The sequence below is a fragment of the Condylura cristata genome, unplaced genomic scaffold, assembly GCF_000260355.1.
Source record: "Condylura cristata isolate star-nosed mole 26May11 unplaced genomic scaffold, ConCri1.0 scaffold00006, whole genome shotgun sequence".
Taxonomy (NCBI): Eukaryota; Metazoa; Chordata; class Mammalia; order Eulipotyphla; family Talpidae; genus Condylura; species Condylura cristata.
Window position 1 is genome coordinate 63,789,305 of NW_004567107.1, and position 23,325 is coordinate 63,812,629.

At 43.4% G+C, this 23,325-nt stretch overlaps 1 protein-coding gene across 4 annotated transcripts in view; it reads right to left on the bottom strand.

Moving 5' to 3' along the window:
* Nucleotides 1-747: 747 nt before the first annotated feature.
* Nucleotides 748-23,325, bottom strand: part of UBAP2 (ubiquitin associated protein 2) — an 80,404-nt gene continuing 57,826 nt past the window's right edge. For all 4 annotated transcript variants that reach the window (XM_012721462.1, XM_012721461.1, XM_004677727.2 and 1 more), the window contains 18 exons: nt 22,628-22,808; nt 19,398-19,611; nt 16,784-17,058; nt 16,090-16,259; nt 14,909-15,122; nt 10,853-10,892; nt 9,101-9,284; nt 8,258-8,327; nt 6,299-6,494; nt 5,498-5,589; nt 5,167-5,214; nt 3,108-3,186; nt 2,690-2,895; nt 2,394-2,493; nt 2,207-2,314; nt 1,999-2,066; nt 1,724-1,915; nt 748-1,641 (listed from right to left, as the gene is read on the bottom strand). In XM_012721462.1, coding sequence (XP_012576916.1) covers nt 1,546-1,641; nt 1,724-1,915; nt 1,999-2,066; nt 2,207-2,314; nt 2,394-2,493; nt 2,690-2,895; nt 3,108-3,186; nt 5,167-5,214; nt 5,498-5,589; nt 6,299-6,494; nt 8,258-8,327; nt 9,101-9,284; nt 10,853-10,892; nt 14,909-15,122; nt 16,090-16,259; nt 16,784-17,058; nt 19,398-19,611; nt 22,628-22,808 — 2,533 coding nt within the window. In that variant the 3' untranslated portion in view covers nt 748-1,545. The remainder of the gene's footprint in view (nt 1,642-1,723; nt 1,916-1,998; nt 2,067-2,206; nt 2,315-2,393; nt 2,494-2,689; nt 2,896-3,107; nt 3,187-5,166; nt 5,215-5,497; nt 5,590-6,298; nt 6,495-8,257; nt 8,328-9,100; nt 9,285-10,852; nt 10,893-14,908; nt 15,123-16,089; nt 16,260-16,783; nt 17,059-19,397; nt 19,612-22,627; nt 22,809-23,325) is intronic.

Here is a 23,325-nt window from a genome sequence, read left to right on the forward strand (position 1 = left end):
TGAGTAAAGTGGCAAGAAAGGTGGTTGAAAAACAGCCATTCTGGAATAGGGCGGTCGGCCAACACAGCAGGTTAGTGGAGGGTGATCACTGCCCTCCATAGGTAAGCCTTTTGTAACTTGTCTTCTGGGACTCAGGTAAGAACTATTTAATAAAGGTTTCATTTATTATGGGTTAACAGCACCTCACCCATCTGATGACCTCTGAGAGGCCCAAAACAGGAAAGATACATTGATCCAGGGCTGGTCTGGTTTACTAACTTGAAGCAGCATGTATTTCCTTTGCTTGTTTATTAGCTTGCCTGGTTATAGGGGTTACTTAGGACTGAAACTTTGAGCTTACTGTGTCTCAGGCAGCGCCTCTCGACTCAACCTACCTACCAGCTGGTTGTGCCATGTGCTAGGGAAAGATACTTGCAGGAGGAAGAGGTGTTCATAATCCAGCATTCAGGTGGATGGTAGCTCTGGAGTTTCAGGAGCAGATACTAAGGCCAGTTGCTTACCTCCTATCACCCTGACTCCCATCTGTTCCACCACAGCCTTTGACGAGGTCATGCTAGGTTCCTTAAGGAATAAAGGACAGAGAAGGCTTGACTGCTTCTTGGTGAATCTCTTAAAGTCAGTTGAGCTTTGGAATATTTGTTGACTGCCAGGGTAGGGATATTTCAAACCTGTTGATAACGTGCTACAAGAGAATCCCCTACCTCCTACACCTGTTATAGTCAGACCACACGAGACCAAGGATGCTCTCAGAACTTTATTAGGTGGAGTGAGTTCGGGCAAAAGAGAAACCCCTGAAACAGTCACCCATCTAGTTTTGGACATCCTTTGCTTGAAGATGCATTCTCACTGAGATGAAAGCAAAATCTTTGATTTTTCTTTCTTTTTTTTTTTTTAAGGGGAGCTGACTGGCTGTACCTCTCTGAGGGCAAATTCTGATTAAAAAATGTTTGACCAGAAGCCCCTGCTGTGTATGAAGACAAACAGGTGCCAGTGTTACATTGGGTGGAAGAGGCGGGGAGGTGTATCTGCGATTCCCAGCTCAAGATTTTGCACTAGAGTAACATGACAAATAACAGACCAGTTTTTGAAAAAGAAGGATAAAGTAAATTACACAAGAAAGAAAACTCAAATAATGGTCTTAGAAGGACACAAGTTAAGTCGTGATTCTTCATTGGTATCCTGACCCAATGCCCAAACTGCCTTAACCAGTCCTCCAGACATTGCCCCTAGCAGCCTGCAGGGCAGGGGTGGGGCTCTGTAGAAGGCCTGAAAGCAGTAAGAAGGGAGGAGTCTTATTTTGCTATAGCAATGGGGCCTGTGTAGAGAGCAGCTGCCATCTCCACTTCCCCAAGATTTCTATCACATTTACAAATACATACATAAATACATTACATACAATAGCGAGTCTGGGAGGCAGGCTCCCTACAGAGGCGCGGCTGACACAGTTACATGTCTCAGGGATTCTAGGGAAGGGTACTGAGCTCCAAGAAGTGGGCCCTGTGTTTTCTGCTCAGGGTATGCCTTGCCCCAGCCCACCCCTCCAGTTCAGTTAGTCCAGTATGGAGAGTTGCCATAGGCAGGCTTGGAGGCTTGTGACTTGGCTTGCAGGGTGCTGGGTTGGTTGCGTTGACCCGACCCACTCTGGAGGAGGAGAGAAAACTGTCAGGGCTTGAGCAGAAAGCACCAGGTCCAGGCAGAGTGGCTGTCCTAGAAATAGACTCACCTGAGTATCCTGCGGAAGGTGGTGGTGTAACAGCTGCGAGTGGGGTTGCTGGTGGGCAGGCAGAATGTGCAAGAATGGTGGAGGAGCATAACCAGGGGCTGCTCCCGGGGCAAGAGGCCCAGTGGAGCCCAAAGCTGACGGCAGGCTGAAAGGTGGAGGGGTTCCTGCATGAAATCCCTGTTTGTCAAAAGTCTGCAGAGTAAAGAGACAACAGTGAGGGTCAGGTTGGCCTATACCTCCCACCAACCTACACACCCACCTTTGTCCTCCCTCACCTGAGTCTTATTATAGACAGAACCAGTCATATCAGGAAGGCCAGTGGTGCTTGAAGACACGGTTACTCCTAGGAGGAAAAGCATTTGTTCCCAAGGGAGGAGGGCCCAGTTCCAACCTCCCCCACCTCTAGGGGGCGCTCTGGGGTGGCTTTGCCTGAGCAGGAGTAGGAGACAACTATCTGAACTTTAAACCTGGAAAGGACGCTACCTTTGCCAGGTCCAGAACCTGCAGGCTTATTTGGGGCCTGTGATGATCCACCATAGCCACCCTTGGCGTAGTCTCCTGCTGCTGTGCCCTGGCTCAGGTCGTCGTAACCTAGCGTGACAGGATAAAGGCACATGAGCTGTCAAGCTTGCCCTCCCCACCATCTCTCTCTGCTGGGAATACTCCTCACCTGCGCTGTAGCTGTGCTGGCCATAACCACTGGCCTGCTGGAAAGGGGTGGCGGGGGTGCTGAGGCTCACACCATGTTGCTTGGCTGAAGCGGGAGGGACCTTGGAGAGCAACAGCAGTATTTAATGGAGGAACAAGGTAGGGTGTGGCAGGTCAGGTCCACCCTGGCTAACTGCAGAGGATACCACCTGCAGTGCTCATGTAGCACAGTGCAGGAGCAGGGGACAGGGACTACCAGCAGTGCAGGGGGTGTCCCTGCCTCCTGGAGTTGAAATGACACGTTCCACAAATACTCACAAACATGGTGGGCCCATACTGGAAGGCACTGGGCACGCCCGTGTAGTAGGGGAGGCCGGTGTAGCTATACCCAGGTGGCAATGCAGGATTCAGAAAGGGCTGCTGGGCTGTGTGGTGGGCCTGGGACTGACTCTGCTGTGGCTGAGCCAGCGTGGTGGGGGGCGCAGGGGAAGCAGAGTCACCTCGCCCAAATTTTGTAACATCACCTGAGAGGAGAAGAGCATTACTGTCCTGACCAGAAAAAAAAAAAGTCACCCTGGCTCCTGCAAACTGGAAGAGGTACAGTTCCTCGCTCATTAACAGGAAGCTAACTGGCCATTCTTAGCCCTTCTGTTTCTGTATTCAGATGCTTGGGGTTTTAACTCAACAGCCCAGCCCAATGTCCCCTGACTTACCCACGTGTTTGTGGGGGACTAACCTGAATATGGGTTATTCGCAAGGCTCCCATCTCGGCCGGCAAGGGCTGTGGGTGTCGCAAAGGGAATTCCATAGTAATCCTAGATGAGACCAGGTAGGACTGAATCAGCAGAAGAGCCTCAGCCCCACTCCAGGAAAAGCAGACAGCCCAAACACTCCAGGAGCTGTGACACATCCAGGATAAGCTAGACGGGAACGTCATGTGCATACCTCCAGAGGCCAGCTCCCACAGAATTTAAAGTGTATGGGGCCCACTGAAGTCATGCTGTACAGCAGCCACAAAGTGTGCAGACAGACCAATCCCTCAGCTAGCCAGTCAACTGGAGGCCCAAGCTCACATGCATTTTAACAGAGATGGATGCTGGTGACTATCACTGGCCAACTCAGCTCCCTGTTGGCTTTTTCTGTGAGAGGGATTCTAAAAAGAAGCTAGGTACAAAACTATAAAGAAGTCAACAGGAGAGGAGGTTCCAAAATCATTTAACAAGTCTGGGCAGCGGTGTCTGATAGGCACAGGTGCAATCAGGACCCCAGATAAGGATCTACCACCCACTCTGCACTGGCAGCACAGCACTGCATTGAAGGCAGGGAGGCCTGGCTCACCGCCTGGGCTGTGGCAAAACACACACTCCACCCTGGTCTCTGAGCCAAGCTGAAGCCCTTCTGCTTATCTCGGGCAGCAGCGCTCATCACAGCCAGGCGGGTAGGACCCATCTGGCTGGGAAGACAGGCACACCCTCCTGCCTCATCTCCAAGTAGCCTTCAGAAAATCCACAGCACCTGCAGCTCTACCTAGAACTCCAGAGGTGGGAGGACTAGGGAAGAAGAGTTAGCAGCAACACAGCAGAGACAGGGAGAAAGCCCAGAAGGGGGAGCTCCTTTACAAGAGAAAGAAATCTAAAAGGTGAGAACTAGCACAAAAGCATCAGAGGCTAGTGACCAAAGGGGAACATAAAAGCTGACACAGAGGTGGATTTACTTCAGGTAAAGACAATAAAAAGAACACGAGGATGATTCCTAGAACTGGACCTCCACCTAGCCTCTCCAGGCATAGACTTGTGCAGGACTCCTCTCGTGCTCCATTTCTGACACCCAGGGGCTCCAGGAACAGAGGGCTGAAGTTTTCTCTTCAAGGTTACCAGCGCCAACTTTTAGTCACCACACTAAAAGTCCCCACCCTATGGCTTGGGCATCTCCAGAGAACCATAAGTTCTCTTGGTCACCCAAGAAATATGTTGTCATGTCTTCAAAATCCTTTCTGGATACTTGAGGGAATACGGGCTGATCATCTGCTCAAGGGAGGAGAAAGGCCCAATAACCAGTCTCTGCCTCTGGAAATCCTTTAGCTGACGATGAGCTTCAGATTCAGGACCTGGAGGGGTGGTGATAGCTGTAGTTCCTTGAGTGCTCTGTGGCCAGGCAGAGGAGGGATCACCACCAATGGGAAGAATGTGAGGAAGGACACCTTGCCAAAAGAAAGCCTCTCCCTCTAGGACAGGAGAAAAGACCCCAAATAGCACAATGGATACCACTGCTCCTCAAAATCTTTGACAGATGCCCTGGGCTACTGGGAATCTGGGAAATGCCAGACAAGAGTGGCAGTGCAGGAACCCAAGGTGGTGTGTGGGGAGCTCAGTTCCCTTCACACCCTGCACAGCACTGGAGTCCTGTGTCTCATCCTGGTGGTAAGCAAGGGCCAAAACAAACAGGCAGCCCTGTCCTCAGAATGAGGCTGCAGTGACCAGAATGCAGGGCCAGCATTATGGCAAACATGGTGGCAGGCCAGGCTCAGAAAGGCTCTTAAACACAGTCAGCTCCAGCCACTTGCCCAGGTGCAGAAGCAACCCCTGCCATCACCTTGGTAGCCGCAGGCACTGAATTGCACTTGGAAGGAAACTAGCAATTTAGGGATAGGCAAGAAGCTTTCTCTGCAGTGATGCTGAAAGAGGTTCTTGGGTTAGGTCACGGGTGCTCAGGATTAGTTAGGACAGCAATGAAGGCCAAGGGAGAAGGAACTGATTGATGAAGGAATCAGAATCCCAACCCATCACCCCACTCACCACTGGCAGCCGTGACTGGAGCATCTGAAGCTCCTCGTAGCCATAGATCTGCATGATGATCAAAAATGGGTGTTAGGGACTACACCCCACCCCCAGAAAATATCAACTTATATGGGGACTTAAAACAAGGTGGAGGAAGGTGGAGCAGGATACACCCAAAATGGGGTGGGGCTCAGCTGCTATGGGTTAAGAGATCCTGCCCTCAATGGAGTCCAGAGGGGAGAAATAACAGGGATCAGAGCAGCAGCGATAGGCTTAGGGTGGCGGAAATAGGCCCCTCCCACTCACCAGACCCTGCTGGGTGCCAGCCCCCCAGTCCAAAGCAGCTTACCGGGTAGGCAGGAAGCAGGCCTCCGGGACCCACGAGGTACTGGTTGTGCAGCAGAGGTGGCACCCCCTGGGGCAAGTTTGGGGGTGCTTTGCCTATAAAGGCAAAAATCAAATCAGTGAATTGCTTATCACTAGGAGTGAGATTCTTCAGCTAATGGGGGCCCTTAAGTTCTAACCACAGTGTGGTATCACATGGGACCATGGCCAAGAGAGGAAGGCAGCAGGCTCTAGGGTCAAGGTGGATAGCAACAGTGGGAGACAAAGCACATACTGTCACACTCGGGCTGTTTTCATGTCGAACATAAATGCTACCCCTCACATATCCCTCAAAGTTCACTGCCCTGAGCAGGGCAGACAGTGCCAGGAAAGAAACAAGCTGTGTTGACGGAGGCTTTTGGCAATTTCGACCAAATCAGTTTGAGCTGGGTGGGCACACAAAGTGGCCAGAAGTCATCCATGATAGCCACTCCTTTGTCTTCACTGTCACCGTGCCATCTCAGTTCCAGGGAAAACAGGGACAGAAAATATGGGGGAGGTAATAAAAAAGTTACAAAGGCTGCCAGTAATTTTGCCCCGAGAGCCCACATACCTTCCATACCTCAGGGCTGGAAGGACCAAGTCCTCAAAATGTCAATAGAAGAAACGAAAGGACCATGGCAGGGATCAAAGGGAAACTATAAATAATCTTCTCATGTCCTTGTCCACCCACCCTGCCCAACTCCTGAGCATCCCTGCTGGGTGAAGAGTACACCTTCCAGGAGTCCAGTATAGGTCAAAAAAAAAGGGCCTCTGGGACACACACCTGAGGTGACCAAGGGTGTAGCTCTGGTAGTGCTGCTGGGGGTGCTTATGGTGGTCCCCCCCAGGCAGAGACTGTTCACTGTGTTCATGCTGCTTGGCAGGCTGAGCCCTGAGGATGTGGCACTCGAGGCAGAAGTTGCTGCCGTAGAGAAGGTAGCTGAGGACTGGAGGGAGGAGGTGCTTTCCGCACTGGCATGCTGGCAAAACAAAAATGCCAGAACACATGGATCTGGGCAAGGCAATAATATAATAGTAAAGCCTAGCCTGATAGTGGAGACATCCTCGGTCTCCAAGACTGAGCTGTGGGGTTCTGTACTCAGTGGTCACTGTAGCCCCTCAGATTGCAGTTTCATCAGTACATTGAGAAAAAGCACATAGCTGAGTAATTTCAAGACTACTGAATTTTATCACTAAAAATGCTCAAAGATCCTGTTTTGGTATCTCAAACAAGGCACCACAAACCAGTCAGAATGGACACAGGCCATCTACCTCAAAGGAAAGCAAGTAGCCTCAGGAAAATTGACTGTGGGCCATCAGCTGCCCACCCAAGTCACAGCAGTCTAGAGATGTCTTTCTATTGGACTTCTTAGCAACTCTGACCTGGAAGTCACAGATGTACAAGAAAGGCTTTTGATGTGGAACCTGTCTGTACCTTACAGTCCCCATGAGGGCCTACCTGGAAGTACCTAGCTTGCCCCTGTTCCTGTGTGACAGGATCTACTTAGTGATTTCCAGAAACCTTCCCAGCAATTCAACTGCAGCCAATAACAAGGCACCAGAAAGGGCTTGAGCAATGGAAGATGAGTGGCAAAGATACACCTGGTTAGGCAAAGCAAGAAGGTATTTGCCTTGAAGGAGGAGGAGAAGACTCTGAGACTGAGATCACTCCAAATCAGGGCATGTGTAGAACAAAGAACTGAAAGAAGGTGAAGAACAAAAAGCTTCAGAAGGAATCACCAAGCCTCCCATGTGTGCCCCACAGCATAAATTACTTATCTGGGGCAGTTCCAGCCCCACATACTGTCCCACCCATCTGAGCACTGGCCTTTCTTTTCACAAATCCTTGTGCAAATTTCTGCCATCTTTTAGTGAATTGTCCTGGTACTTCCACTATTTGCCATTTCACAATAACTCATTCATCAATCTACCCAACCCCTGGCACTGACACCATGCTCCCAGCGTCACACCTTCAATCTCCACCATGCAGGTTACCCTATGGCACATCAAGTAACACTTCCCAGTTGGCACTACACTTGTGCATGCACTATTGCTTTGCATACTCCAGACTTTCTTCTTCAATGTCAACCTTCCTAACATCTGTGCCTTTGAGCTAGGTGAAATAGCCTGATTTGAGATGATACAAGGGAAGAATGAACAGGAAACCCAATGCTGTAATGGGGGGAAGCCTACATGACCAGCAATTAAAATGTATGAATGCTGACTGGGCCAGAAGCCAGGACTGTCACAGTCTCAAAGACCTAAGATGTGCCAGTGGCAAAGGATGGATAGTCTTCACAGAAGACCTTTCTTTTCCTTTCAAGCATTTCCTCTGTTTCACACACAGGGTTATCCAGAAAAGATGCCCTTCATTAGATCAAGTTTTAGAGCACAAGCTAAAGTTAGCAGTGACCTCACTTCCCTCTAAGAAGTTTACAAATGCTTCAATGGAGCAAGCCTCAGAAAATAAAAACAACCTTGCTAGTAGAAAAGTCTTCTACAGTGACCAGGAAAAGCTCAGCACATTTTGGGAGTAAAATCACCATCTGAGAGTCCCTGCCAATGACTTATCTCAGAGCACAAACAACAGCTCCTCCCATACACCTAGATGAAGATGCTTCAACTAAGCAAAAGATTGTCCAGGGACCTAAAAATGCACACACTGAAGCTGCTGCTGCATGTGACAGGCTGCCAGGTCCCTGTGCAGGGCCACTTGTGGGTGAGGAGCCAGGAGGACACTTACTGTGTGTGACGTGCTGGAGGAGAGTGCTGCGTGCGCAGAGGAGAGGCTGTTCTGATGGCTGGAGAGTGAACTAGAAGACAAAGCAGAGCACCATGTGTCCACCCCCCGCAGCGCTCGCAGAAGGACGACCCATGTCTAGATGCGTCAGGTAAGCGCGCCCCAGCCCACCCAGGGAAATCAGCCAATTGCCAACTCTATTCGTGTCACTCCTTATCACCTGGAACCCAATCCAAGGTGCTGGTGGTTAGAAATATCCTAGAGGAGCACTGTCTAGTCACAGCCTGGTCTGGGGATCTGACACAGCCTGGCCTGGGGAACCACACTATAAAAATTAACAAAAGGACTGCACTAAGACACTGACACTCTTCAAGTTCCTATTAAATCTTCGAGTGAGGGATGTTTCTATGATCAGCCCCCCACATCAAAGTCAGAGCCTGAATTCTCATCAAATTCTAACTACTGGGGGACGAGGTGAACTTTACTAAGACAATGTAAGGTAAGGACCAAAGCCCAACCCCTACGCCCTGTTCTAAAAACTTGCTCTCTGCAGCCACGGCAAGTATACTTCAAAGAGCTGCCCAGAAAGTCCCTATCTTCATCCTGTATCACAGTGACATGGGCCCAGAGGTGTGAAGGAGTTAGGTGCAATGCACCCTGCTGAGGGCCCAGAAAGAGCAGCAGGGAGGACCCTGGTTCCATTCCCTCCCCAGGGCCCGATGCTCTGTGACAGCAGAGGTGAAGTCCCAGACATCATGTGAGGTTGTGTTTGCGAAAGTGGCATATGAGGGCTCAGGGGCTTCACCCCCATGCACCCTTCATTCTGGGCCCATATTTCCTTCATACCTGCTAAGCGGGGGCAGGGGACTGCTGGTCAGGTCACCAGGCTGGGACAAAGAGGACAAAGTGGCAGTGTGCTGGGATGCAGAGGGCAGAAGTGAAGTGCAGGAGGTGGTGCTGGGCAGGGAGCCAACAGATGGGAGGGCGGAGGGAGGGTCTGCTGTCTTTGGAGCAGGAACGGATGAAGTAGCTGTAAGAAATAGATCTCTTTACCTCTGGAGAAAATGCTGAGTTCTGAAATAGACATTTGTGGCATTTCAGGATTGATGGAGACATAGTTACATTCCCCAGGGAAAATGCCCAAGTCAAGTCACCAAACAGTGCGTTTTTTAGGTCTGACTACCAAAAGGACACACACAGTCAGAAACACAGGCAAAGAATACAGGAGCCAATCCTGACCCACGTCCTGGAAGGTCAAGATGCTCTGCAACTGATATATGGGATTTTCGCATAAGGCAACTTTTACTCCAAGGCAGAAGAGTTAGGTCTTCTTGGTGGCTTCTATCAAAGCAAAACAAATCAAGGTGACCTTGTGAAATATCTCAGCCAGTTTTAGCCAGGTGGAAATTGAAAGTCACACTTGCCTCAACTCTGCAGAGAGATTCAGTCTGCTGCCCAACACCTCCTTTCAAATATAAAGTGAACAACTCCTTAGAATGTGCTTGAATAGAATAAGCTCAGTGCATAAGCAAGTTTAGGAGGTTTTTAGAAGAACATGAATGCAATCAATCCCAGAAAAGACTCAGTTTTAGTGCTTTCCACACACACAATTCAGATATGTGCTTGGAAATAAAGCATCACTGTCTTTTCCAGTTAGGAAAGAAATGCAACCTTTACCCACCTGCAGGACTTCCTGGAAGACCAACAGAAAGCACAAATATCTATAAAGAAGAAATCAAAACAAACACAGCCAGCCAAGAAGGTCATCAGCCTATTCTGTCAATTCTTACAGCATTGTCTGTATTCCAAGAGGCTTGCTCTACACTGATGGTCAGCCCCAAATAAAGCACCTGTTCTTACAGAAATCAGATGAAGATACAAATCTCTTTGGCCCAAAATGCAGATCACAGAAGTTCACTAAGAGATTTTCAAAAAACAAGTATGTGTGTGCGTGAGAGACAGAGAGGGGGGGGGGAGAGAGGAGAATATGGGAGATTATTCAAAAAAAAAAAAAAAGATTCTCCACAGATTCGGGTCCATACCCAATAGTGTGTATGCATTTGCCTCACTGAAAGAACAAAAACCACTATAAACGATCATAGATAAGCACTAATGAAGAAACGAGTAACAGGCCCCCCTGGACTTCCCCTGCCTCAATCATTGCTCTCCTCAGCTGTGTCTTTCAATAAATCCATCTGTTCTGCTCTCCACTAAGTGTTTGGTGAATCCTTTACTCTCCCCTCTTGTTCTAGCTACAGTCATTCAGATTCAAAAAGCAACAAGCATGTCTTTCCTGAACCATGACACCAACTCTTTAGCTGAGTCCTCTCAACATCTTGGAAACTGTGCCTCTGAGCGAGGCATCTTTTAAATCTACATTTCACTATAGATATGAAGTGCTGTCTGACTAGGACAGAATAATAAGAGACTACTTTTTCATACTACAGCTGTGGCATTTCTAATGGTGGATCACAAGAAATAATCAAAAAATATAAACAGGCTATTTTATGCAGTTATTCTCCTTGTCAGGTTAGTTGTGTTCTTCTTTTGTTTGGTTTTCCACCAGCAATGACAAGAATCATAGGTTGATATACTTACTGTCTACTGTCTGCTGACTTCGACTACCACCATGTCCATTCTATAAGGAAGGAAAAAGATAGTAAACAAACACAAAAATTAAGTAACTAACTTATTATGACTTTCTATTTGGAATTAGACATAAGTATGAAATTAACAGATTTTTTAAAATAAAAATACAATAGAACAAATTCCTAATATGTCCCAAGGAAGTGACATTTCTAAAAACCAAATTGAGTATTTAGAGAAGTAACAAGGATGCTACATAGACCCAAATCACAGGAAGCTATAACATTCCTTCACATTCTATAAAAGTATAAGAACTAAAGATCTCTTATATTATATTAAATCACCAGGCTCTTTGCAAAAGCAGAAGAGGTACAGCATCTTCTGGCTCCTCATTCACTGCTGTTCTCCCTTGATGAAGAACAAGTCGTCAAGAAGCCACACTACAGTCATGGCTATTAAAGAGCTACTGGAGCCAGAGGCAGTGACGTGCCAAATTATAATTGCTCTAACAAGCAGCAACACAAAATCTTTAGGAAATGAGTGCCACCTTATGAGGCGACAAGGGAAAAAATTCTCAAAGTGACAGGACTAGTTCAGATGCCGAGCACAATCCTGAGACTACTACAAGGAAAGCCCCATTTGGTGAAAGACCTAAGACCAGACATTTTTCAGATGAGAATACACAATTAACTGACTTTCATAGTCCTGAGAATCTTGAATAGATTCACTCCATCAGTACTTAGTTGGGTATTTAGGTTGAAGTCACCATTGTAGATGCTGGAATCAGCCTTTCCAATAAATTGATAGTTTCTTGTTTAAAAACAAAACAAAAAAACACACCAGAAACCTGTTTCATTCATGTTCTTGGTTCTGAGGATCACTCCTAAGAACTGTTTTCAAATGCTAACAAAAATAACTTTCAAGGAACAAAATTTCTTATTTTATATTGTTAACAAAATGTTCTCAGAAAAGATGTGACTTTGAAAAGGAGCTTTTTTTTTAAATTGTCTTATATCATCGATCATTTTTGGACAGTATTTGATTTCTCCCTTCAGGGGTGGTTCCTATAACTCCCCCACCGCCACAGCAGCAGTAAACCATTCTCCACAGTCCCTTGTGCTCACACCTCCCCTGATGTAACCATTTCCCTCCTACCCATGGTTTGGAAACATGGCTTTTCTTAAGTGGGTGGTAAAAGACTGAGGGCAGTGTCATAGCCCAAGGAAAGCAGAACCTGAAAATAACCAAGAGTTAACTGTAAAGCATTCACTACAACTGACAGCACAGACTCATCCCTGGAAGGATGATTTGTTGCATCTGAGTCGCTGAGAGTGGAGCCTGTGAGGCTCAAACACTTCTGTTGAAAACTACTAAAGAAAAAGACAAATCTGATAGCTGTTATCTTTGCATTATTAAATCTAGTACAATTTCTATTAATAAAACAATTTGAGATTTTTTGAAAGAAATGTAGATATTAAAATAGATCTGCTGGGGAAAAACTAAAAGGTCAGGGAAAAGAAACATATCTCACCAGCTTGTAAAAGGTAATTCAAGTTCTACACTTTTTAAAATGTATCTATTTACATTATTGTTCACTTTAAACCAAAGTTTACTTTCCCCTCCCCCACCCATTATCCCCAGAGCCCCCCCATTCCTCCCTCCTTCTGATCCCTCTCTGTCCCCCTCCCCTGTAGGATCTCTCCGGTTTATAACTGTCTATTTGTTTTCTAGTAACAATATACTTCCCCTCACCCACCCATCTTATTTGGCTCTTTTAAATTCCTGCTATAAGTGAAATCATTCAATATTTTTCTTTTACCTTCTGGCTTATTTCACTGATTCCTTCCAGCTCCATCAAGTTCTATACTTTCAAAACCCTCTATACTAGCATTCAGTGCTCCCTAAATCTATCTATAAAACATGACCATGTGCATCTCTAACAACACAGACCTCACCACCCAAAGAAGTCTTCTCAAATGTACACTTGGCAGAAAGAAAATAAAGGGGCATCAAGAAAGAGCAGCTATCAGATCTTTAATTCATATTGCTTCATTTCATTTTGTACTTTTTAAAGCACAAACAACGGACAAGAAGTTACAATACAGGAATCACATTTTTAGGAGTGTGGAAATTGGCTGGAGTGGTGTTAACAAGACGAAATTAGGGGAAATTGGCTAGAATGCTGACCAAGAGTGAAGTGGCAGAGAGTTAAGCTTGCACAGCACACAATATAATTTGTTTTAGAAACTACAGGAATCAACACTGTCTAAAAGAAAGATTATTTCCTGCAAAAATGCACTGTGCACTGTGCTATATTGTACCTATAACCATATCTGGATATTGAGCATTTAAAATGTGGTTAGTGGTCCTCCCTGGTGGCGCAGCGGGTTAAAGCACAGCATTAAACTAAGCTAAAGCCACTTCAGCACTTCAGTTCAATCCCTGCCCCAGAGGTGACCACATGGCGTGGCAGACCTCTCCTGACCCGCCCATGCTCCCCTCAGCTCCCCTAAGCAGTGTACTTTATTGATCTGCATGTTCTGCTCCCCAATCTGTCTCTGGTGAACCCGCTCACTGCCCCTGCACCTCTAGCCTGTATCCCCGCTCTGTATGCATAAATAAATAAAAATCTTTTTGAAAAAATGTGGTTAGCTCTGTCTCTGGTTAAATCCTCTCTGCCCTACATCTCTGGCCTACATCTCTTCCACACAAAAGAGAGATTTATTTAAAAAAAAAAATGTGGTAAGCATGGATGAGAAAATAAACTTTTGTTTATTTTTTTAAAAAGATTTGTTTTATTTGTGCATGTGTGCAAGAACTAGAGTATAGGCCAGAAGTGCGGAGGGTAAGAGGATTCACCAGAGTGGGTAGTAAAACAGGCGGATGTACTGAAATACACTGCTGAGGGGAGCAGAAGGTGAGACAGGAGAGGTCTGCTGCGCCATGTATGGGACACAGCTTCCTGGTTCGGGGTTGAATTCATGCCACAGTGACTGGCACTGGACTCATAGTGCTGAAACTTTAACCCCTACATGACTAAGGTGGCCCTTAATTGTTTAAATAAACTACTCCATATGCATAGTTGTTACTGTACTAAAAAACAAAAGCACAGTAAAGAAAAATTTGCTAAATAGATCACAAAGGCATTTTAAAAATATGTAAATCAACATGTAAGCCCAGACTAGAAAGCATATATAGGATGAGAAATGACTTAGCTGACATGACAGGGAAAGTCAAAAACAAACAATTTATGTCAAATAACAACCAAGTTAACTCAGTACATGGCTGTACATGACTTTGGAGGCAGAAGTGAAGGTGGGGTGAACCATGAAAGAATTTATTTTAAAAGCCCAGGCAGGACAAGATCACCTCCTCCCTCTACAAAGTAGGGTGAATACCCTCACCTGTCACAGATTCTAAACTTCACCAAGAAGGTAAACACATAATCAGGTATACTGTAAAAACACAGATGAATCAGATCAATACAGACAGAACAAATATCCCAATGCCAGGCTTTTCCCCCATTACACTCCTCTCCTCAGACACTGAGAGCACAGCCCCTAAAGAGAAGCCACTGGAAGAATTCCCCTCAAGACACTATGCAAGTACAAAAGGCCCACGGGACTGATGAACACATCCCTGTCCCAAATAAGTGGCCTCTGTTTCGCCACATCCCATATCACAGCCCAACACAGCGTTTACCAACGCATTCAAAGCCCTTAGTGAACCTGTTTGTATTGAGAGCAGTCTGGAATCAAATATTTGGGGAAAACATCTAACAAGAAAGGAAACGAAAGGTAGGAGGGAGAAACTCCTATGCGACATATACATATCTCTCCTGATAATTTTAGCAGGACATATAGGGAAACAGGATACCAAATTTCTGCTAGCCAATTCAACTGTCTTTCAAAGGATTTGCCCACTAATAGCAAACTAAATAAACCACAAGGTTCTGTTCAAAAGGTTAGCCAATTTCTAAAAGAAAATTTCTTCCCCAAAGTTGAATTTCCCAAACTACATGCTCAACTCCTTCCTGGACTTCCTTCCAGGAGAAATGAAATTACTTACAGTGATGGCTCCTGGAGCTGACTCCGATGGACTCACAGGGCTTTGGTATGTGATCCTGTTATGCACAGAACTCTGGTCATAGGAGGAAGACGTTGTCACTGGACTACTGGAGCTCAGGGATGAACTGGACACACTGGAGGAGGTAATGACTGAAGTTGTGTAGGTGGAGTTCTGTACTGCACTGGTCATTGGTAAAGAGGTATTCAAAGAATCACTAAAAAGAAAAGGAATTACACATAAATTTGTGTCACTTTAAATTGCTTACTGATGTTGAACAACTTCATCATCCTACAGGTATATTCTAAACTACAAATTTATACTACTGCATTCTTTAGATGGACTGATCATACAATTGATTATCCAAAACAAACCCCCCAAACCACCACCTCGTCTAGCTCACAGGGAGACTGCTTTTAAGAAAACTTAAAAAATCTTTAAAGAATCAGATGCCTGAAACCATTTTTACAAAGGGGACCCAAGCAAATATCCAGGTTTGACTCTGGAAAGTGGGAAAAAATAACTAATAAAATTAACTCTAAAAATCTGTGCTCTCTTGGTAGAGCATAGTGGTATACAATATACCACTAAAAGACAGGAAGTGCTCATGAAGACATGCAAAAAAAAAAATCACATCCCTCAGAGATTATGAGTAGAAATGCAAAATGCTACAGTTCCTGTAGGATGTTTGATAACACTCAAACGGTTAAATCTGAAATTTACCAGTATGACCAGCAATTCTCAGATATATGTCCTAAAGTACTAAAAGCACACAAAATTTATAACTGAAAGTTGCTATGAACATGACAGATAACAGCCAAAATGTACAGAAACCCAAATGTTCATTAACAAATGGATAAACAAGATGTAATATATTATAGGGAAATTAAATGGATAAACCTTGAAAATACTACTCTAAGTGAAAAAAAAAAAAAGACACATATTGCATGATTTTAGTAATATTAAATGTCTTATGTAGGCAAATTTTGGAGAACTATTTTCAGAAGATAAGGGACAATTAATTGGGACTGACTGCTAACAAGCTCAGGGTTTCTATAAATCAATACCAGACACTGCACAAACCCATCACCACAATAATATTATCTTCACCAGCTAACGGGTATCTTAGGTGCTACTTTGTTCCACTTTACAAAGACTGAATTCAGTCAAAATCAGTTATGTACCTTAAAGATTTTGAATACAAGCTGATGGGAATCTGGTTACTAGTTTCACTGCTTGTAGTGGGTCCAAATTCAGAAAGTAGTGGGCCTGATCCAAACTCCAGGGCACCAAACTGAACATTTAATCCTGTGACATCTGCTGAACCAGGCATTTCAACTGCAGAAGCTGGAGTCTGAAAAAACAAAACCACTATGTCAGGAACAGGGGTCAGGGGTTCCATGTACGATGGCCTATAAACAAAGCCAAGTGAGTGCTGAATTCTCCAGGTAATAATACTGGCAGGCCTGAGAGCAAGGAAGCTTGAGGCAGGAAGGGAAGGGAAAATAGGATTTCTTTTTTCAGGGCCTCCCTGGTGGCCCAACAAGTTAAAAGTGCAGTGCTGTGAAGCTGTCCGCAGCCACTGTAGCACGAGTTCGTTACCTGGCCAGGGAGGTGACCCACAAGGTGTGGCAGACCTCTCTTGACCAGCCCACTGCATCAGAAGTGAGGACTGATGGTTATCAGTCTCTCCAAGCCAGATAATGTAATTTAATTAACGGCCTCATACAAATCTATTTCTTCTATTAGCTCCAGAAATGGCCAATCACCATAAAACAGTAACTTATCTATGTGCTTGACAACGTAATTATCAGAGTTTCTGAGACACACTAACACATGAGCTAAATATTAAAATGCATCCACAATGGAATACTCCACCTTAGAAGCTGGAGGTATCCGCCGCTTAGTGAGTTTGATGTGTTTGGACTGTGGTTGGTGGGCAGACACGGTGATATTTTCGACGGTCATGCTGGGAAGCTGCAGAAGTTTATTCACAGTGGAGCTACTGTCTCTGGATGCTGACTCTCGGAGTTTTACCTGGGAAGGAAAGGACTCCAACCCAGGAGGAGGAACAGTGACTGCCTGAGTCTGGTGCTGCTGTCGTTGGGTCAACTGGCTAAGAACTGGGGATGGTTCAGGCTGAGATTTGAAGTCTATGAAACGTAAAGAGAGTTGGGGAGAAGAGAGTTGGGGAGAGGAGTACACAAACGATCAATTATTTAAGAACATTGGAATAGAGTTCCCTCTTCCACCAATCATTGATAATGAAGGGTTAAAACTATCAATTTCTCCCAACCATCTCCCGGCTAAATCAAACAAATGTTTCTGTACACCTGTATATGAAAGTATACTGAATGCTATGTGATAAATGGAAAGATGTCTGAAAGGATTTGTAGAAAACTTCCTATACAGTAGAGGAGATACAGTTTATGCTTAAAACATATGTGGTGGAGAGCAAGTAAGGACAGTATAGAGCTGTTGTTCACACCTGACCTTTAGCTAACAGAATCTGTACAGGTATGCAGGCATGAAACAAGCCACTAACTTTTCACTCACCTACCAATTACCTACTACCAACCTACCTATCTGTATATATGTATGTATACAGAGACATCTTGACTCCTTCATTTAGCTTTCAAAAACTGTTCTACATTAATGTGTGAAGAGTCACTTCATTTTATGGCTATATAGTACTTTAGTGTAGACAGATCTCATTTTTTAAAACCAGTGCTGTATTCATCTACTACAAGATTTTTCAACCTCTTTCTATGAAAAACAAAGCTACAATGAATACATTTTTATGTAAGACACTCTGTTCAAGTGTAATAAAGCCTACAGGATCAAATTATAAGACAAAGTTGCTGGCTCACAGAGTAAGTATATTTTAAATGTTGACAAACACTTCAAAATTCTTACCCACCAACAACACTGTTTTACCAAACTTATTTTTCTTCTAATTTGGTGCAAAATAATATTAACAATGTAAACTAAAATGATAAAAGTTTAACTAGAAATCATTTCATAGTCTTTGCCTAAGACCTCAAGTTCTTTATTTTTTTCCCCACTTCATTACTGCTCTACTTAAATCTCCATTTATTTTTTGTTTTGTCTAGGATGTGATTTTCATTTTTTTTTTTTTCCAGTTTTTCATGTCAGTCTTAATTTTGGTTATGGTATGTTCTGTCACATCTAGAATAGCCTACCTCATACTGAGTATATCACAATCTTCCTGTTTTTCTCTATTACTACGATATTCCTGCTATTTCTCTATTATAGATTTAGAACACTCAACATTTGACCATATGGCATTTTGATGTACAGTAGCAATTATGGCTCCAATTTCATTTTCCAGCCAGATACCCTTTAGCAATAACCCTCGTTTCCATCTCTGATTTGAAATGCTACCACTACTATATTTTAGGACAGAGGCTCACTGTCTTTTTCTACACAGAGTAAATGTTATAAGATTTGAAGGACATCTCTTAGCAACAACTCACAACTCTGCCTTTGTAGACTTTGTCATAAACAATATGTAAATGAACTGTGGCTCCAATAAAACCTTTATCTACAAAAATGGCAAATACTATTGAAGATTTGCCAAAATCTCATACTACTTATTTTATTAGTAAATGTGCAGAAAAAAAAGCTAACATGGGAGCGTTATAGCTGCCATCAAAAATGCTGACTTTGGGCCCTCCCTGGTGGCGCGGCAGGTTAAAGCACAGCACTGAGAATCTAAAGCCGCTTCCGCATTAGTTTGATTCTCGCCTGCCCCAGAGGTGACCACATGGTGTGGCAGACCTCTCCTGACCCGCCCGCTGCTCCCCTCAGCAGTGTACTTCGTAGATCTGCCTGTTCTGTTCCCCACTCTGTCTCTGGTGAAGCCTCTCGCCGCCCCTGCGCCTCTGGCCTGTACCCCAGTTCTGTATGCACAAATATATAAATCTTAAAAAAAAAAAAAATGCTGACTTTGAAGGCTGACTCATGGTTGTTATCGGGGAACATGCTTTTTGGCGTAGTCTAGACAGATGGTTTCAAAAATCTAACCTATAAGAATGAGTCTCTGTCCACAAAATTCTTAGAATGTGATTTAAACATCTGTTTTCCTTCCAAGGATCTTGACGGTTATGTATACTAGAGGTGCACACATGACCAGGACCCTAATAAAAAACTTAGGAATTGACATTCTTTGATAGACATTACTTCAACCTAGAAGCAATGTCAGGTACTTCCAAAATAGTAAATCATTTCATTTAGCAGGGAAATGTGCTTTCCCGTCTTTTAATGTACTCTAACCATAAACCTGCCCAGTCAGTCAACTCTCTGGTTAAAGTAACACCTGCTGTTCCTTAGTATAGTATGACATGTATGTACTGGTAGAAAACTCTAAGTGGTCTAGTTTAGAAAATATTGAACTTAAATTCCACAGTAGTGCTTACTAGTCAAAATGTTGTTTTTAGAAGTAACAAAACAGCACATAAAATGCACTTACCAAAATGACTAAGGACTGAGGCCTGAGATGCTGGGGGTTTGAAGTCCCAAGAAGTGGTGGTTGTGGGGGCACTGTTACTATTCTGCTGTGAACTTGGGGTGGTGATAAACTGGCCCAAATTCGGAGCTTTCAATGGTTCCAAAATCTGGGAGTTGGTGATATTTGCCATTTTGGAAGGTGCAAGCTCTCCAAATCCTGCACCAAGGACTGATGACTTTAAAGAAAAAGAACAGAAATTCTAAGCAATAAAATATTTTTACCCCCAAGCTTTAAAATATACCAAATACTTTCACAAGGATTTAAAGAACAATAACCCAAAATATCTCAATTAGTAAGAATCACCTGACTAAATGCTACTGCAAATATGAATAAAAAGCAGACTAAATAAGCCTACCAAGCCTTCCTGATTCTGATATAAGAAGCTAAAGGGGACGTATTTTCCCTGGATTTTTAAGAAATTATATATTTTTAATAAGTTCACAATGAAAAAATCTTAAGACTATAAAGGGATGCCAAGAATTTAATGAACAAGACAAGGCTGACAAATGTTTTCTTAATGTGTGGAACTACTGTCGACTGATTAGAACATGTTTGTTTACAGAAGACACCAGCCATGAGATCATCCTGCCAGGATTAAATGCTGATCACAGCCCTCACAATTGAGTGTTTTCAAATTAGACTCTGAAATATATGGGTCTGTGTACAGATAACCTGGAAAATGCTGTGTTTATGTCAAGAACTAGAAAGCAAAGTATGTTCCTTAAATATGTTTAAGAAAGACTATTATTACCCCACCCCCACCCCCAATCCTGACAGGTCAGATATCAAAGGTCCAAGAAGGAGGAAAACCTATGAGAGAACACAGGAACTAATGAACTGCATCTTCACATATCAAAATTATCCCCTGTCTGGAAAGATAAATTCTTTATCAAAAATAAAACATCTGAAAGAACAAAAGCAAATGAGTTATATTTATTCAAGAGGCCAAATCTAGGAAGCTGAAATAATTATTCTAGTATCAGTATTCCAACAACATCAGTTGTAAGGAAACCCCAATCATCCAATGTGAGCAAATAAATGCTCATAGTGTTGACAACTGCACACCAACCACAGATCAGCCCTAGTTAAAACAGCTGTGCTGACACTGCTTATCACTATTTGAGATTCTCTGTTCAGGCTGCAGACTACACCACCAAAACACAGCTCAAGCCTTATTTATTCCAAGAAAGTTTCTCAGAGGATATTTTTATTATTCTTTCTCTTTCCCTACTCAATTGCTGTCCTATATCAACTTAATCAAATGTATCTGCTGTGTACTTTACAATACAATGAGAAGAGTCAATGATTACCACCTTGCCACAAGTTATATTAGAGTAGCAGAACCTCCTTGGTGGCACAACAGATTGGAGCACAGCACTATGAAGTTAGCTGAAGGTTATTCAGCACGAGTTCAATCCCTGGGCAGAGAGGTGACTCACATAGCGTGACAGACACTCCTGGCCCACTTGCTACTCCCCCCAGCAGTATTTTATCAATCTGCCTGCTCTGCTCCCCGGTCTGTCTTTGGTGAAGCCTCTCGCCGCCCCTGAGCCTCTGGCCTGTACCCCAGTTCCGTATGCACAAATAAATAAATCTTTAAAAAAAAATGTACTGGTGTGTATGAGCAAATACATATTCACAAATATGAGCGCCACATTCCAAAGGTTCTATCTTATTAGGTCTTGTATATAGATTGACGATATTATTACTATTATTATCAGTTATTCTTTTCTTATCGTGTTCCTCATTGATTATTAAAAAAAAAAACACTAGGGTTGAACTTCAATATGCTGAACAATTCTTTCTCAACGTTTTCTCTTAATAAAACACAAAAAGCTAAGTGTCACCATACAAAACACTCATGTCTCACCTATGCTCTCATGGGCCAAGATTCCAGCAAGTCTGCAAGGATGTTACATTAGTAAATCAGTAGTAAATGGAAAAACAAAGGAAGAGTATGAATGGGGTAATCAAAACTCAGGGATGTTACTAGTTTCAAAGGAGAGAAGGCACCAGGCCTTGGGCTGTCCTACTTTTAAGCACTGACCCATCAGTGACTAAAAATGACAAGTTTCCATTCCAGTTATACGCATGACAGAGTAGAAAATAACAGTGGGAGATTTTGCGTGTTTAATTCTCCATTTTATTAGGCTACAAAAAATGAATAATGAGGGAGTAGATTATAACATATTCAAAAGAAAATGTTTCTCTCACCTATATTTCAGGTAAAAACCAGTAAAGAATGAACCAAAATAATTATTAGTGAAAACTATGATCTGTGTTTATAGTTCTTCCTACCTCCACCCTACCAATACAAAGTTGCCTACAGTTGCATAGGGGCTACGGTTACATTTTTTTCATTCTATGCTTGAAGCTTTAACTCCCATCAGCCTGTCTTCTGATCCTTCATTAAATAGTTCCAGAAGTTCCTTCTGATGGAAGCTCAATTCACATATGAAGTCAGAGTCTGATGCACAACAGATAACACTGATTCTCTAAAAACATATCAAAATGATAAAGGTTCTCCTACATAATGTTTAAATTTATGGAATAACAAAAACAGATAATGCAAAAAATATATACACATAGACAGACTTATAACTGTTTTTCACTGATTTTAGCAAGCCAATAAACTTGTGCCCTCCCTGGGGATGCAACAGGTTAGAGCACAGCACTAGAAGCTATCTGCAGCCACTGCAGCATGAGTTTGATCCCAGGCCAGGGAGCTGACCCCATGATGTGACAGGCCTCTCCTGTCCCGCCCGTTGCTCTCCTCAGCGGTGTGTTTCAGTCAATCTGCCTATTCTGCTCCCCACTCAGTCTCTGGTGAGTCCTCTCACCCCAGAGCACTGCACTCTGGCCTGTAACCCAGTTCTTGTGTGCATAAATAAATCAACCTTTAAAAAAAGGAATAGACTTTGAGACCAGAAAGAAATGATAGTAATGAGGTTGCCTTAAGTGGCTGTAATTGAAAAGATTTTAGCTAATCATAATGAAATATTTTTATCTTTGTCCAGGAAACTCAGAGTAGTTGAATTCCACATGGAATCATCAGATATGTGCTTGGAAATTATGCCATCATTGTTTTCTGGACTTAGAGCTACTGTGGAAATTTCAACTTTTTATAAAAATAATTATAACATGCTGAAAGGCACAATTCTGAAAATCCTACTGAAATAAAAGTCAGTTACCAGACTCTGAGGAGAATAGGAGTTGGCAGTGGAGCTACCAGTTCCTGGTGTCATCTGATTGTTGTGCTGAGAATTTGTGAAGACAAGGGCTTGGCCAAAGCCCTGTTGCTGAGATGTCTCAAAGGAGTTGACTTCTGAGGATTGAGCGACAGGCTTCTGGAGCAAGGCTACCAGATCAACACTAAGCAGACAAAAAAAAGCAAATGAGGAATAAGTCACAACCAAATTTTACACAAATTTATTTGAAAGTGAATCGATACAAAGTAAATTCATGTATAAGATTATCTATGTGAGGAAAACCTTTGGAAAATGAAATTTAGAGAGCAAAAGGAGGGCATTGATCACAGAGAAAAAGAATATGAAGCCACAGAAACTGAAGCAGGACTTTGGAGGTGCTCTGAGAAATCCTCACAGAAGTGGCTCATAGACAACTGATTTCAAAACCTGAAACAACTGAATGCATTTAAGCATTCTCAAGTGAGGCTCATTTCTTTATAAAGGAAAGTGAATCTATATTCTTAGGGAATGAGGACCAAAGCCACAGAAGATCATTCAAGCATTTTCACATGAAACATAAACCTGGAAGTTGTGTATTCTATCCATAAATATATACATATAAATCTTACTATGTTTTTCTCTTAAATATTCAAAGGAAAATACAAAATACATTAAATATTTTGTTAACAGAAATTCTTGTA